Source organism: Cibotium barometz, chromosome 20 (assembly GCF_041138505.1).
Source record: "Cibotium barometz isolate CiBa-2024 chromosome 20, ASM4113850v1, whole genome shotgun sequence".
Classification (NCBI taxonomy): domain Eukaryota; kingdom Viridiplantae; phylum Streptophyta; class Polypodiopsida; order Cyatheales; family Cibotiaceae; genus Cibotium; species Cibotium barometz.
Genome location: NC_141065.1, coordinates 7,942,992 through 7,960,162, shown reverse-complemented (window position 1 = coordinate 7,960,162; position 17,171 = coordinate 7,942,992). Strand labels below are relative to the sequence as shown.

Below are 17,171 nucleotides of genomic sequence, written 5' to 3'. Positions count from 1 at the left end.
TTGCGATATGGGAGGGTGTCAAGTGTAGCAAGAATTTTCAGCTAGTTGTGGTCCACTTCATCATTATTGACAAAGAGACCGTGCATGGCATCCACGCGTCATCAAGGGCTTGATGACAAGCATCACAACAAAGAGATCATTGCTCCTGGTGGTGGTCACAGAGTTTGCGGCGGCGGCAAAGGGAGCTTTGGCCATGGGATGTGAGTGTCAGGCATATAAAAAGTCAATATTAGATAAAGTGGGAAAAATCCCATTCCCATGAAAAAAGTGGGGGTATGGTAGACTCATCCAAAAGTTTGTCAAAACATATTCATGTGACATATCATTGGAAAGAGCTTGAAAAGTAGAATCTAGAGCTACTTTGTCCGACAAATTTGGAGTTTGCATGTTCAAGTTATGGCCAAAACAATTTTTTTAAATACATTCCCATTTTGAGGGATTTTTTTCATTTTATCTAATATTGACTTTAAATTGACTTTGAGCATTTGAGACCCTTTGTAGAGGTAGACATGATGCATGTCCCAGTCATGGATCAGTTGTGTTTGTCGCACATGAAGGGTCTACCCAAGATGCTCTCATATGCGGCATTGTGAAAGTCCATGACTACAAATGTAAGGTGGAATGTCATGTCACAGACTTTTACCTTGAGGTCATGCACTAGGCCCAGGGGTTTTGCAGATTTTTTGTCTGCAAGCTTGATCACCAATGTGGTGGGATCAAGGCATGGTTGGCCCCAGTTTTCCCAGCATGTTCTTGTAAGGATGCTTACGCCAGCACCTCCATCGAGGATGCCTTTGACCTCATGTCCGTTATTATAGGAAATGGGCAAGGCTGCATTGGTGTCATCACCTTCAAAGTAGTGGCCCAGTGCATTGGTGTCATCACCTTCAAAGTAGTGGCCCAGTGCATTTACGCGAATTGTTGGTGCACCTTTGGGTTGTGGGTTGTGATGATGGAGTAGGCATGGATGATGGGGCTCAGAGTCATTCGAGGAATTTGAGTTAGCTCCCTCCTCCACAGAAGCCTAGAGTTTGCGTTCCATCAAATCTTAAAGGTCATTCCATAAATTTGGGCTACCTTTTAACAAGGTTCCAATGGGCATTTGGATTTGGGAGGAAAGGAAGGCTGAGAGGCCATCCAGGTCACGTTGATAGGAGGAGCTTCTTGAGGTGTGGGGCCTTGATCATAAGGTGGACTAGCAATATTATATGGAAGTTCAATTTGGTCCTTATTTAACAGGGGTGGAGGTCGAGATTTGGGTGCCGTAGGAGGGTAAAAGACCTTAGCAAATCTTGTGTGGGCACCACGTGAGTGTTTGTTGGACTCTACGTCACTGTTCACATTGAGTTGTTCTATGTGAACGTGGGATTTGGGCTAGGCCGCCTATGGAATAGGCACTAGGAGGATTAGGAGGCACATGTGGGGAAAGATCTTTGTTTCTCAACATCATGTTGGTGAACGGATCTTCCTCGACCTTGAGCGTAAGAGGGGGCTCCTGCCTTACCTAGTACGAAAGTTCAGGTACTATGTGGGGGACGGTGTACACTTAGGCACTAGGCCAAATGTCACAAAAAACGGGTGGCGGTTCTAGTTGAGCTTGGTGGCTCTACTAGTGCTTGGGCCTCTTGAAGACATTGCTTCTTGTGGATGGCATTGGGATATGCGACCAGCCGTTTTTGCCGTTTGGTGAGTTTTTGGGAGGCTGCATGGGGATTGGCATTTCGGCACATCATCGCTCTTTGGAGAGGAGGATGATGTGGTCTTCGTAGAGCCAATGCGGATGCTAACACAATCGTCCCCTAGGCTAACGTGCTTAGAGCATTGTTTCTTTTAGGATGTGGCCTTATTTAGCTTGGCCTACAACCGCGTGACGACATTCAATGGGACAGTGGATATCTTCCCATGTCGAGGAAGGATGGCATGCCATCGACTATGGAGTGAGAAACTAATTGCAAAGGCCAATCCTTGTAGTGGTCAATTCCATAGCCATGACATTGTGGTGTCACTGACATGCGTTTCTTTTTTGAGGGCATTCAGCCACTCTATAGAGTCCTTGGCATAGGAAACACAGAAGAGGTGGGTTCCCTCTGGGTGCACCTATAGTGTGCACAATTGGTTTAGGGTCCATGTGAGTGATAGGCAAAGGGAGATGATGGGTGATGGGTGCCTCAGGGGTGGCGGAGTGCATGGGATCCAGGGGTGTAGCAATGGACCTGGTTTGAATCTTTCCATGAGCGATGGGGTTTGCTTGGAGAGGCAACGGTTGGAATGGTTGGAATAGAAAGATGGGGACTCGAGAAGGTCACGGTGGCGCTATGTGTGATTAGTGAGTTGGGGATGGTGCCACCAATAAGGCTTGATGCCCGGGGCGAGAGGAAGGTAATGTTACAAATGAGCTTGGAGTTGGCATTAGCGTGGTGGCCAATTGCGTGGAATAGCTTTCTCATATATTGTCATCGAGAAAGATCACCTATTTGTAGGCTTGATCAAAGGTGGAGGGATCCTTGACCAACATGTAGTCGTGTAGCCTTGGATTGTGCAAGCCCAAAAAGAAATGGTCCATTAAGTACTTGTCACTCAATTTTTCTCTCTTTGTAACGCGAATCGAGGTACTTAATGTGTGCGATATAGTCGTATAAGGTTTTCTCTAGTTTTTGGTCCAATTGGAACAGTTGGATGATAGGGCTCCATTTGGGCCCATAGGGTGCAAAGCCAAGAATGAAGGCCTCTCACATTGCTTTGAAAGTGCCTTTATGCCGAGGGTCCAAGGATTGGAACCATTGCACGGCCTTGCCTTCAAGGCTTAGTCTAAGGAGGTTGACTTTGGTTGCATCGTCAAAAATTTCAAATGCCTGACAGATTTGGTTAAAGACCTCTATGTGGAATATGGGGTCTCCAACTCCATGGAATTTCGGCACAGAAGTTTGAAAATTTTCGCCCACATGGGTTGTGTATGTGAGGTTTGTGGGTGCAATTGTTGGGACACTCCTCTTCCTAGAGCTTGTGGTAAGCTCGGAATGTTGAGTTGTGGTGCAAGGGTGGGAGGCGGGAATAGATCCGTGGATAGAGAAGAAGGCACGTGAGTGTGCTGGGCGTCTATCCACGTCGCGGTGCATGTACGGAGGGGCCCCACTAGATGAGGGCTCTTCATAAATCGTTTCACTCTCATATGGCGACCACATGTGAATGTGCAATGGTGGTTAGGGTGCCGCTTAATGGAATGGAGGCATTGGGGGCATGCAACCACCATGACCGAAAGGTGTCCATGGTGTGCGGGGAAGCTGAGAAAAGCTTCAATGGTGCACGCGCGGGTCTGAAATAGGAGTTTTGGCTCTCTTTTGCCTTGCGCATGAACTAAGATAAAAAATGGTATTTTGAAGTGTTTTATGCGTGTAAAAACGACCCTAGTGAGTAAGGGAGGTAGACCATGAGCACCACTAAAGATTTGAAAATTTTAATTTGTTTCCTAAAAAAGTTTTTTTTTTTTGGGGATGGCACACTCGTACGCTTAGGTTGGTACAACTGTGGTAAATTTTTTAATTTAATTTATTTTTTCGGATGGTACATCCATACGCTTAGGTTGGTATGGCCATAAGCTTAGGTTGGTATGCCCGTGGCCTTAGGTTGGCATGGCTGTACGCTTAGGAAGGTACAATCGTGGTAACTTTTTTTATTTTTTATTTTTCAAAAAAAGGTTTTTTTTTTCGGGATGTGCGTCCATACGCTTAGGCTAGTACGCTCGTGCCCTTAGGTTGGTTTGTCTGTATGCTTGTGAAAGTACGACCGCGGTAAATTTTTTTTAAAAAAAGTTTTTTTCGGGATGCTACATCCATATGCTTAGGTTGGTACGCATGGGGCCTTAGGTTGGTACGACCGTACGCTTAGGAAGGTACGGCCGTGACAAATTTATTTTTAAATTTTTTTTGGATGGTACATTCGTACACGTAGGTTGGTACGATCGTATGCTTAGGTTGGTACGCTCGTGGCCTTAGGTTGGTATAGTCGTACGCTTAGGAAGATGCATCCGTGGCACGGTATGACCATATGGTTAAGAAGGTACGTTTGTGGTATTTTTTTTCTTAAAAAAGGGTTTTTTTTGGGACGGCACATCCATACGCTTAGAAGCGTATGCCTGTGGCTATAGGTGTGAATAGTCGTGGCAAGTTTGAAATTTGAAGTTCTAATTTGAATTTAAATTTTAAATTTTAAATTTGAATTTCAAACTTGGAGGGAAGTGAGTGGAAGACAACTAAGATCCCCTCATTAATGTAAGGTAGGTGGGAAAAGGGTAAAGTTAGAGGCTATCTCTAAATTAGTGGATTTCAACTAATTTAGAGTCACTCTAACTTAAAAATGATTAATCTTCTTAATTCCACTATTAATTACCTTTTTAACCCTCTTCTTTGCTCTCTAATTACTCCTAAATGGTGAGGAGTTGAGAGAAAAAATTAGACAAATGAAACCTAATTAGTGCTAATTCTTGCTAATTCTTGCTAATTAAAGCCTAATGGGAGTGAACTAAACATGGATTTGGGTCAAGACAAGTGTTTAGAACACTAATGCCACTCTAATTAGTCTAATTACAAGAAATTGGGCTCAATTTTTTGATTTTTTGCTCTGTCTAATCATACTAACCAATAGATTAGTAAAAATTAAGAGATAGTTTATGTTTTTTTTTTGATTTTTTGATGGATTAGTGTTCTATCTAACATTGTTAACCTACCTATGCAAAGTAATTAAGCAAAAGAAATAAAATTAAGCTAAAAATTAAGAACAATCATACTAACCAATAGATTAGTGAAAATTAAGAGATAGTTTATGTTTTTTTTTGGATTTTTTGATGGATTAGTGTTCTATCTAACATTGTTAACCTACCTATGCAAAGTAATTAAGCAAAAGAAATAAAATTAAGCTAAAAATTAAGAAAAATAATTTAGGTTTAATAAAAAACCCTCTTGATTAGGCTCTCAAATTAACCAAATCTCAAGTTTTTTACTTGAACTTGTAGTAATCCTACTCTAAATACAAAGCTATGCATGAATCACAACAAAAACTTACAAAACAACTATACAAAACATCAAAATACATAAAACAACCAAAAAATCGCATGCTAAAGAGCTTACCTAACACCGGGCTATGGAGACTTCGTTGAATTCAAATCAAAGATGGCTTTGACAAGTAGCGGATTGGCGCTCCTTGGGAGCGCCGTTAAAGATGTTGACGAAACCCTACCCTAATGTGTCGTGGGAAGTTGCCTATCCACCGAACTTGAGCTAGGCTCAAGAGCTCCATCGTAACTACTCGTCACCACCATCCTCCCGCACTTGTTTGGTTGCTCTAATCCAACAGGTGGTGCAATCTCTCTCGCGCGAAGATCGTGTGGGATCTCCACGGAAGATGATCACGAGTAGCCTAATCACTCAAGCAAGAGGGAGAGAGGAAGCAAGAGAGAATAAGTGATTAGTACTAATCACTCCTAAACCCTAACCCGAAGCACACCACACATGTTAGATTAGAGTTGCAAGAGAGAGGGAGAGAGAACACTCCACTTCTATTGCACAAATGGGAGAATGAGTTACAAACAAGAGAAATTGGCTTTTATAGTTCCAAGCCTTTTTTCCACTAGGCTGTCGAGAGTAAGTGACCCGGGGCGCCCAAAACATAGTTACAAGGCTTTTCTCTATGGTTTGGCCAACTGACCAAGATCCTCTTGTCTATATGCTATCACATTCATTCACATCCTATATCATTAATTCACATCCCGATTCACATGCTAACACATTCATTCACATCCTACATTCTTACCAATGAGTCTGGCACAATCATTCAGACCGCTTTAATTGATATCTATAGAGCATGCAACATAGAAGCTCACACCACTTTGATTGATATCTGAACAGCTGTAATAACAAAATGTTGGATGGTGAAGATGAGGACCCAAAATATGACCTGCTCCTAGAGCCTGCTGACCACTCTAAGGATTAGATTCATGGGTGAACCATGGACACTCTTCCACAGAAGCTTGGGACAACGTTAGCACGATAGGATGGTGTTAAAATCACATCCTTGTTCATGCTTGCTAGATGCATTTGAAATAGAACCAGCACTGGAAATCACATCCTTGTTTGTGGTAGATGCATTTGAAACAGAACTAGTACTAGAAATCACCTTGAGCTAAAGTTTCCCTTGAAAGACCAACACCTAGCTATATGGCGGTCTTGGTTGACACTTGAGAGGGGGAGGGGGTGGCTAGTTATAATGTTTTATCATGGGAGATGTGGACCTCATTAGGCCATCCACCCTCACACCATTCGCGTTACTAGCTGCTTCTACGGTGAAAAATGGCCAATCCTATTGATTTTTTTGAGACATAGGTTTACATAGATTTACATCAAAACTGAAGATGTGTTGCGTAGTCAATTGATAAAGAAAAACCACACTACTCAATCTTCCCCAAGGGGTGGTGGACGAGGACTTCCCAAACCTATCAACATTCCAAGCCTCATCCTTCACTTACATAGAGGCCACCTCCTCAGGTGGCCACTAACATCCTATTAGAATTATCTGAGCCTCAATGATGTGGGTTATGTCTAGGTTGTTTTGGTGTAAACACCCTCTTAGGTGTAAATACACTTCCACACAACATGGCTTGATCTCTCCATTTCTCCTTCCACCCCAACTCCCTCTTGGACTTGGCCATATTTCCAACATTGTATTATAGCTAGTCTCTATTCCGTCCCCATGTTTCACCTTCTCCCTTCTGCATTTTTAGGGTTTGTATTTTTTAAGGGTTTCTTCATTTTTAGGGTTTTTACATTTTCAGCCTACTATGAGCATTTGTGCTTTTTTCTCTTCATGTGACACACCCTTCATATGTTACATTTTTTTCTCCATTCACACCTGTGTTTGTAGGTTTTTTGGGTTCTCCCATCATGATGTTCCTCTCTTAGCTCACCTGTGCAACCCATATAGCATCCATATATGCTGCCTTTTCAGCTTTGAATTAGCCGCCTCTTCTTTGCCATATAGCTGTACATTTTGTTGCCGATCCAGTTCACCATAGCCATCATGGGCTTCATTTTTAGGTTTATAAAAAACTAGCCCACATAGCCACCTCTATGCACAGCACCTATAACAGTCACCTTTGTTGCATTTCTCTCTGTTATGACCAATCCATATTAGCCGCCCACATGTGCTATGGTTCCAACCCTGTTTGCTGAGACCACCATAAGGTCTACCTCCTATGCTTCTTTTATGAAGCCATGGGATCTTCTGGATTCAACATTGAAGCTTATCTCAAGGTATATGTGTTCGGCATATTGACGCTCACTTGATCGATGAACACATCTAACTTCGGTTCCTCTATTAGCCAAAAAGGATGACCCCTAGTAGCTATTGCTTAGAAACGTTGCCTTGAAAAAGGATCTTCATCGACATATGTTTGAGGGGGGATTCTTCCCCAGCTTTTAATCTATTTTCTATTTTATGTCAAGTCAAGGGTTCTGTGCCCAGATTTTCCCCCAAAATCTAAAATTTTAGATATCTTTTAGAGTTTGTTTTGTAAAGCCTTGGTGCTATAAAAGGTAAAGGTGTATTCTTATCCCAGTACTAAGCATTGATATCAACTTTGGTCATAAGCTGATTGAGGGGATAGCATGGCACGAGAAGTGCACATGGCTAAGAACGTCTCCTCTCTGCAATGATGTGGAGTTGGAGGTTCGGTGCTTCTTTTGCGTTCTGGTCTCACCACCTTTGCTCCAAGGAGTGCAATGATGTGGAATTAGATATCACTCTATTAAAGTGGGATTAGCAAAGTTTTATAATGACATGTTAACAAGAGCCTCTTAATTGCCCTCTAGATTAGTGTTTTGCACTAATCGAACTCTTAAAATGACTAGCAATAGGATCCCAATGCCCAAATACACTTAATGATCACTAAACAAAGTGCGAAACACCCAATTGAGCTCTCTTATTTATTTGGTTTTTAGCTCTCTTGAAACATCTTCCCTAATTGAAAAAACCATAAGGTTAAGAGAAATTAGTGATTATCAAAAGTTTCTTTTGATTTTTTATTATTTTTTCAATGGATTAAGGCTATCCAATGCATTGCTAACACTCTAACTCCTTAAGCTAGGCTAAGAAACACTAAATTAGCCTAGAATCAATGAATTTTTGTTCTCTTTTCTTATGTTTAGTGCTTTCCTCTCATTTTCTATGCAAGTAGAGAGGTAAAGCTCACTGAAGTAGAGTGCTCTCTTTTTTGCTTATGTGTTTCTCTCTTTTCTTATGTTTAGTGCTTTCCTCTCATTTTCTATGCAAGTAGAGAGCTAAAGCCCATTCACTCTCTCCTACTAAACCTAATTCACAAGATTCAAGCACTCTATGCACAAAACATAAAAATAAAAACAAGAAATTAACATAAAACATGAGTCATTAACTTGTCTCATTAGCAAAAAGACATCATTAATTCACAAAACCATGTATTTTTTGCTCTCTAATTACTTTACTCACAAGATTAACCAATCATTAACACAAAAACACAACCAAAAGTAAACACTTTTGACCAAATCTTTCAAAAACAAGATAATGCATGAAAGAAAATCATTCTGTTCTTCTCTAAACTCACTCTAAGGGATCCATAACACTTGTATATGACTTTTCTTGCTACTTAATTTCAATCCTTGTATTCTTTTACATCTACTGCAGTTGGATTAATCTCCGGTATCTCTGGTGCCTCCTCATGTTCACCTTCAATGTAGTCCCAATAGCCTTTTCCCATCAAGAAGTTTATTAATCTAAAACTCCAAGCATGTAAGTTGTTCTTGTCAAGCTTTTTTGCAAAAATCTGGTTAATTTCATAATTCGACATCTTGTCTGTAACACAAACTCACCAAAAACAACACTCTTGTTTGACCTGCACATAAACTGTTATATTCTCTGTAGAGCGATACTATACTACACCCAAACTGTCACAACTAATGACCTCAATTTGCATACATACATCTAATGGCAACTTTAAGACCTCTTTGCAGGATACACAGTGTCTGCATAACCAATTGTCCTCTTTGCAGTTTTAAAAATAGAAATCTACAGAGAATCGAAACTTACCCACAATGCACGTGAACGCATGCGAGCCGAAAAATGGAGGTCAAGATGCACCCGAAATGCGTTTTCGGCTCCAAAAATTTATCTAAAGTTAGTTGTCCTACAGCTCCACTCCTACGAAGACAACTCCTTAATCAGAGTTCGTTTACCTGTGCCTCTCGAAGAGCTCCCGACAAGGGTGTAGTAGCCAGCATAAAGAGGGAAGAGTAGATGAAGCTCTTACTCTCGTACTGCTTCTTGTGCTTCTCTTGTTTGCCGCTTAGCTCCTTGGCATGAACTAGGCTCTGATACCATGAAAAGATGCAGGGGAGAAGGGAGCTTGAGCTCTTGCAAGCGCACACACACTCACACAAATCCTAGAAGAGACAAGATGAGAGAATGAAAAATGTTCTTCTTCACAACAAAAAGAGTTCTAACAAAAGATAAGGAAAATACAACATAAGTACTAAAGTACTATGTACATACGGTCCATAATGTGAACACGCTAACTCGAGTGGGTAGGTGTGGACTAGTCGGTGTAGTCCAGCTATAGAATCTCTAGGGCGAAGATATATCGGTGCTAGCTATCAAACCCGCCAGTGATGTAAAATTCGAATGGTCATACAGGCGCCTTGTGAGTGTCACCTCATCTTGAGCTTGACTTCTCAAAAAAGTCCACGCATAAAGGCTACCCTTATACATTAGATATAAATGCCATGTATAAAAGATACTTTTATATATAGTGCATAAATTCCATGCATAAAGGCTAGCATTTTTTACATAGCTGATATATTCTAAAGGGGTAAGAGTAGCCACCACGCACAAAGGCACATGCAAAGGCCCTTGCCCTATGCATTGGATTTTTTATACATAGCCCATACTTTTGCCTACCAAATCACATTCTGGTTCATTCTTCACTAATAGAGTGCCTACTGGCTTGTAATAAAACAACAGATTTATGGTGTGTCTCTACAAAGTGTCGTTGCACAATTCACTTGTGTTGATCAATAGTGTTGCCACTCCTAGGGATTGTATGCTACACTTATGGGCTATGTGTAAAGCCTATGCATAGGGCAAGGGCCTATGTATATGCCTTTATGTATGGCTCTCCTTGGCCTATGCATATGCCAACCATACATATGGATTGTGTTAAGAATTTGAGGTTGAGTCTAAGGATCTAGTCAAAGTAGAAAAATGATTAAACATTGCTCTGGGTATCGAGTGGACCCGAGTTGTAGATACTTTCCAAGAGAAACAAACTTGGGAAGAGTAGCTTAGATGGTAATCATAAATAAGGATAGAAGAGTTGTCTTGATAATTGAGGAGTTAGAACATCTTGTTGAGCCTCGGGAAGGCGCTTGATTTTCCTTACAATTTGTGATAGTGATGCAATAAAAACACCTAAATGAATCATTCTCCTTTCATGTATAAGGATTATTCTAGTCAGAACATGCTAAATAGGTGAGTTGACAAGTATGCTATAACTCAGAGGGTGGACTATGTAGGTGTAGTCCAATTGTAGAATCACTAACAAAGATTCGTCATGTTGACTACCAAATGTGCCAGTGATGTAAATGTGAAACGATCATGCATACACGTCGTGAGTGTCAACTCTCATTGAGCTTGACATCTCAATAGGCTCGCGCTTATATAGACTCATGTTTGTAGACTCATGCATGTAGGCTTATGTCTCTAAACTAATACTCGTACGTCTAGTGAGTGACCTAGACTTACATTATAGTTGGTGGGCTCAAACTTATGGGCTCACCTCTCTACCTATTGACTTACGGATTTGGGCTCATGGATGTCGTGTAGACTCATGGATGTAGGCTCACTCCTATAGACTCATGTTTGTAGGCTCATGGACGTAGACTCGTGTCTTTAAAAAAAAACTTGGCTCACAAATTTGATTTTTATGAAATAGACCTACGTCGGCACAAATTTTTATGAAATAGGCTTATAATAGGATTGGTGAACAATTATTAGTAATAAATATACTTAATTCTCAATAATTACAAAGGATAAGAATTATCTAGTACAGATTGTCAAGAAAATCTTTATAGAACATGAGTAGGTATGTCCTTAGATAGTTTGGATTATGTAGATAAATTAGCAATTTAAATCACTGCACTAAGGCATACAAAAATTATACTACCCACCAGTTGACTAAATTAACCTCAAGCTACAAAGATCTTGGAGTTGAGAAAAAGAATACCAAACAAGTGGTATTATTTTCAACTTTATAACAATGCATAATAATTGAATTGAAATTGAATTCAATTTGATTCCAAGATAGTAATTTCTTGCCGCATGAAGGTGCACAGGTTCTTGCGCATTGTGCGTGCTCCTTACAGACAAATACTCGTAGGCGACGTTGAGAAGAGATTGAATGCACAGAGAGCATGACATTCTTCAAACGAGGATGTACAAAAATGAACAAAACGGTGTTGTATTTTCTTCTCTCAATTCTACGATCACCATCAATCACAGGACCCAAGTTAGGGCTCTCATAGTAGTCGAGCAACATGATGTTGACCATGGCAATGGAAGCCTGGCACACCAACATCTAACCCCCACGCCAACGGCCAACCATTCATTAGCCAAGCCCAGAGTCCATGGCGAGGCACCCACCAAAGGAACCCCGCCCTGAGCCAACTGCCTTGTCCCCAAGCCAACCACCTTGTTGTAAAACTCTTTAGAAGCTCGACGTAGAAGCCTGTGCATGGCCATGACTGTGTTATTGTAAGCTTTGTTCAAAACTTGACGTGAGTGATTGTAAGAGCTTTTTTAGACCATGGGCGCTGAACGTGAAGGCTTTTGTTCGAAGGTGCAGCGAGGGCTGGGCTATTATGCAAAAGCTCGATTCAGTGTGTGCAAACACCTCACTTTGATTCCATCTATTTGGCGCCGTATCTAGGTTGAGCAGGACAACTCGTCCATGACATATGATGATCAGGCTTCATAACACCGCAGCACCTTCTGATGGTACCAAAATCCATGCTTGTGAGGGAAACTGAGTGAACGCAATATGCAGAAGAGTCGCCACGGCACAGTAAAGAGGTCCATTCCCCACCTGCAGCACACCCCAATGGTGCCAGGATGTAGCCACGAAGGCGGGCGGCCATGATGTCTATTTTCAAGGCACAGTGTCCATTGACGGTGCCATGATATTCCCAACTAGCACAAATGTGCAGGATTGGAACTCTGCCTATAGCACCACTTCCGAGTTCCAAATCTGTGCGAAAACGCATCGTATCTTTGCAAAAGTTCTCCACACGTGCTCTACTCTGATAGTGCCTCCCTGCACCCCCTTCTCTCTACTTAAGCATGGCATTCAACAAGAAAGAGGCGCCTTGTCTCTCCTTTCACGCATGTCTGTGTTTCTTCATCAAATTGTACATAATTTCTGTTTTGTTGTGTGATGGGACGATGGATCCGAAGTTGACATCACAAACTTGTTGTGGAGCCCTTGATATGGTAATCGCTACGATAATGCAAGGTCAGCAGGAATGCTTTTGTGGAAGCTTGAAAAATCAAGGAAGATAGTAGTCTCTTGTAGTTTTGTGCTCCTCAGCTAACATCAAATCACCATCAAGGAAAAGGATCAAAGCTTTCAATGTTGACAGGACCAGCGCAAAAACTGGAGACAATCTGCTCTGGGCTGATGTTCCTGCTGCCACCAAGAGAACAAGCTGCTGGACAAGTCTCAAGTCTCAAGTCTCAAACACATGGAAAAAAGGTGCTTTGCCACATCAGAAAGCAGAGAAACGAAAAAGGAGATGCGCTGCAGAAGCCTGCTCTTCAGCAGCAAACACATGACATATCCTGAGTTTGCATGGGCTAGGAAACGACCTTCTTGTCAATTATGATATAACTTCTTTTATCAATCACTTTTAACATAGTTTAGACTGAAGTGGAAGTCTATCAATCAGAAAGGAAGTACAAAAGACAATGTGGCCTTCAGCCGCTGGCCTAAACAGCCTACATACGATAATGAATCAGGCATTAATAAGCTGGCCCAAACAGCCTACATACAAAGGCGAAAAAGTTCTAGTACAAGCTATAATGAATCAGGCATCTCGGAAAGCCCTCTTCCATATAACTCCATCTACATCCCTTTTGGTTTATCTACACTACATAATGATGATACATGCACAAAACAAAGAGCTGCAGCAAAACTGATGCAGTGCACATCTTCTCGAACAATGTTTTATCGGAGTGAGTTGAGAAAGAGAATTGCAACGACACCTATTCCAATCAGAATTGGTATGGCACTCACTAAGTATAGCACACTAAAACCCTGTCCCAAAAGAAAAGACTTCATTCTCTCTCTCTCTCTCTCACACACACACACACACACACACACACACACTTTTTTTTTGGTGAAAGCACTGTTCTGTTTATTAATTAAATGTACAAAGGAGTGTGTCTCACTCTCTCTCTCTCTCTCTCTCTCTCTCTCTCTCTCTCACACACACACAAAAACACAACGTTTGCAACACTCTTGATTGGGTCTCATAAGTCATTTTGGCCTTTTGCAGACTTTAACATAATCTCTCTCTCTCTCTCTCTCTCTGGCTTGTGCCTAATGTGCAAGTGAACAAAAGAGAAGATAGAGAACAATGGAATAGATAGACACATGCACAACACAAAACTACCTAAACTACTGTAAAATTTATGTACAAGAAAATAAGACACAACAGTACTCTCCAAGTACAAAATGATACTGAAAATGTAGATCTCTCATCTTCAGCCCTAATGTTGCTGTAAGATGTTAGTGTTCAGCCCAACACCAACTGTAGATCTGTTTCTAGCATCTCCAATCAGGCCTCAAGTGGTTGCTCCTAACTGTATGCTCCAAAAACCCTGAGATGAGATGAACAAATGAAGAACCAAATTTCTCTTTATATAGCAAAACCACTCTAGGTCGGGTGATTCAAGTCGGCCAGCCCTTTTTGACATAGGATTATGTTGTGACATGTTACTAAAATTAGGTGAACAAGGCTGAACACCTTAGGAAGGAGCCTCTAGAGATTCCTTTTAACAAATGGGAAAGTATGTCCATGGATTTCATTGTTGGATTGCCATGGACCAGCAGGGACATGATGCTATTTGGGTGGTAGTAGATAGGCTTACCAAGATGGCAAGTTTTCTAACTGTAAAAGCAATTGAATTTGCACAACAATTTGTTGGGCAGCTTTTCAGATTGTATGGTCTATTGTATAAGTCCCTGTGATCATCCTGAATCTTGTATGGGCAAACAAAGAGGGTGAATCAGGTTTTGGAGGATATGCTTCGTTCATTTGTCTCCACGTGATCGGTATATCCCTATGGTTGAGTTTGCCTACAATAGTACTAAGCATTCCATTTTTACAGATGTATGGATATCAACCTAGCTACTGTTACAGTCCATTTTTACGGATGTATGGATATCAACCTGATATGTGGTAACTATGGAACTTCATTAATGGGGTGAGAAATTTCTTAGTGAATATGCGAGAGATGCTAGTCAGTGCACAGAATTCTATCATAAGTGCTCTGGATTTGTCAAATCATGGTTTTGAGACTTCATAAACAGGGAAGGTTGGGAAATTACTACGTATTGTGGACCTACCGGATTCTGAAAAAGATTGGTGAGGTGACCTATAAGCTAGAATTGCCTCGTAATGTGCGAGTTCATCTAGTTTTTCATGTGAGTAGATTCAAGGAGAAACTGGAGTTGACTGGAGCTTTCTGGAGGGCACAATGAACCGGATGGGGTTCCCAGTGGAGTGGATCCGTGGTGTTTCAAGACTTTACTCAGCCTCTCACGTCAAGTTCTCATCCAGGGAGCCTGAGGTGACAGATTTCCCCTTTCTCGCTCGGTCCGGCAGGGCTGTCCATTGGCACCTTGCCTATTTGTCGCCAAGGCCATGAGTAGCTCTCTCAACTCAGGAGAAGGGGCTCTACGGATTGCGTCTCCCCATCCGTACTTAGGAGCTGTTGGACTCCCAGTTTGCAGATGATGCAACAGCGTACCTATCTGGAGATGTGGAGAATCTCCAGAGATTCGCAGAGGCGATTGAGATCTTTTGTCACGCATCAGGAGTGCAGATCAACTGACACAAGTTGTGTGGTTTTTGGGTAGGTAGGCTCTGCACCTGCATCGACTCGCTGCCCAATTGAGGCTTTCAGTGCATCCCGAGGGGCACTCCAGTCCACTATCTGGGATGCCAGGTGGGCATTGATCTCTCCTCAGAGCAGTAGCTTACCCTCTTCTTCTGAGCATTTGGAAGAAGTTGCACTGGAGTTCTGCAAGGCTCTCCCTAGTAGGTTGAGTGGTGGCGGCGAACCAGGTCCTTCTGGCCACCATGTGGTACATAACTTCTTGTCGGGCCTTCTCCCGAGCATGCAATTGTCAGATACAGCGGTTCATCCGGAACTTCTTGTGGGTTGGCAGTGATGGGAGGCTTGCCCGGGCCAAGGTGGCTTGAAGAGTGATCATTCAACCGCGATGCAGAGGGGTCCTAGGCATCATTGACCCCTCCATCCAGGGCCACGCTTTGTTGGGGAAGTTGATTGTTAGAGGACTCCTAGGTGGTGAGCGTTGGAAGGACTTCCTCTTGGCCTGGATTTCAGCCCGTACTCCGAGCCTGGGGGACCCTGGCTGCAGCACACCAGATGGATCTTCACAGAGATGCGGGCCCACGGATTTAGCCCACAGAGGGGGCCTAGGCATCATTGACCCCTCCATCCAGGGCCACGCTTTGTTGGGGAAGTTGATTGTTAGAGGACTCCTAGGTGGTGAGCGTTGGAAGGACTTCCTCTTGGCCTGGATTTCAGCCCGTACTCCGAGCCTGGGGGACCTTGGCTGCAGCACACCAGATGGATCTTCACAGAGATGCGGGCCCATGGATTTAGCCCAACTTTTGAGGACAGATTTGCAGCCAGCCTACTCCGAGCTTGATACCACCTTAAGCCGGCCCTTAGGCAGTTAGATCCGGTAGCTTCGGAGGAGCGTCTTCGGTAGCCCCTGATCTGGAACCCCTTGATCCGTTTACCCAATGGCCATATGTTCGGGTCCCAACCTCATGTATCATGGGGAGCGTTGAGCACAGGACCTACTAGGTCCCTTGGAGATTGGCTTGCACACAGACAGCTTCCCCCAGAGGCTCAGGAGAGAGGCCTGGCTAGGATCCGGGGTAGAGACAGACTTAGCCTCGACATCGACTCTGCTATTCCCCAAGAGTGGCTGGCCCCTATCCCAGATCTGATCCCCCCATAGTGGCTCGGCATGTTTACTAGGCATGATATTCTCTTGGTAGTCCATGGCGGGGATGAGGGTTCTGGTTTGCTCACTTTTCCTATTGGTCCCCACAACAGATTAGAGAGATTAAAGCCCCCTTTGGATGATTTCAGTGGCGGCACCTTACAGAGTGTGAGGGTGATTGGATTTCATGCACATGAGAGGCACATAGACCTCCCGTCGGCCAAGGTGGCCAAGGAGAGACTCTAGCGGTTATGGATTTGGGAGAGCCGGCCCCTCACGCACCTCCAGTGGGACCCGGGGGGGGGGGGGGGGGGGGAGTGGACTTGGCGTGATCATGTTGATCGGGAGGAGACTCTAGATACAGCTTTCTTTGCATACACCGCGCGGCTAGGCCGCAAGATTCAAATGCCTGAGGTTGAGGGCACCCTGACAACAGTAGTACATTGGCAGTCACAAGGCCTCTCACAGCGTTTTCTCTTAGATTTCTGGAAGTGGCTCTGGGACACTTTCTAGCCTCAAAAGATCACCCTCTTTCTTTGGCTGATGGCACATAGGAGCTTGGCAGTTGGTGTTAGCACATTCATCCCCAGTTTCTGCTCATGGTTGGAGTTCCCTTTTGGTCCCTTTTCATGGCCCTTGGTTGTGGGCTGGCCACCCTATTTTCTATATTTTTCTAGCATTTTTCCCAGGTCAGGTCATTGATGTCCAGTTGGCCAGCTTCATGATCTCTTGCTTGGGACTGTTTCAGTGCAGTATATTCCGCATAGTTGCTTCATATTTCTCTCTCTCTTGCACTCTCTCTCAGCACACTCTAGTGACTGTTTGCTTTCGCTCTGTG

General features: G+C 43.0%; 1 protein-coding gene across 2 annotated transcripts in view; it reads right to left on the bottom strand.

Annotated features, from left to right (window-relative positions):
• Positions 1–11,283: 11,283 nt before the first annotated feature.
• Positions 11,284–17,171, bottom strand: part of LOC147627508 (ycf3-interacting protein 1, chloroplastic-like) — a 38,200-nt gene continuing 32,312 nt past the window's right edge. For both annotated transcript variants that reach the window (XR_015268251.1, XM_086814424.1), the window contains one exon: positions 11,284–13,384. Coding sequence is in view for 1 of the 2 variants with exons in the window: in XM_086814424.1 (XP_086670550.1) it covers positions 13,295–13,384 (90 nt within the window). In the remaining variant the exon portion in view is untranslated. The remainder of the gene's footprint in view (positions 13,385–17,171) is intronic.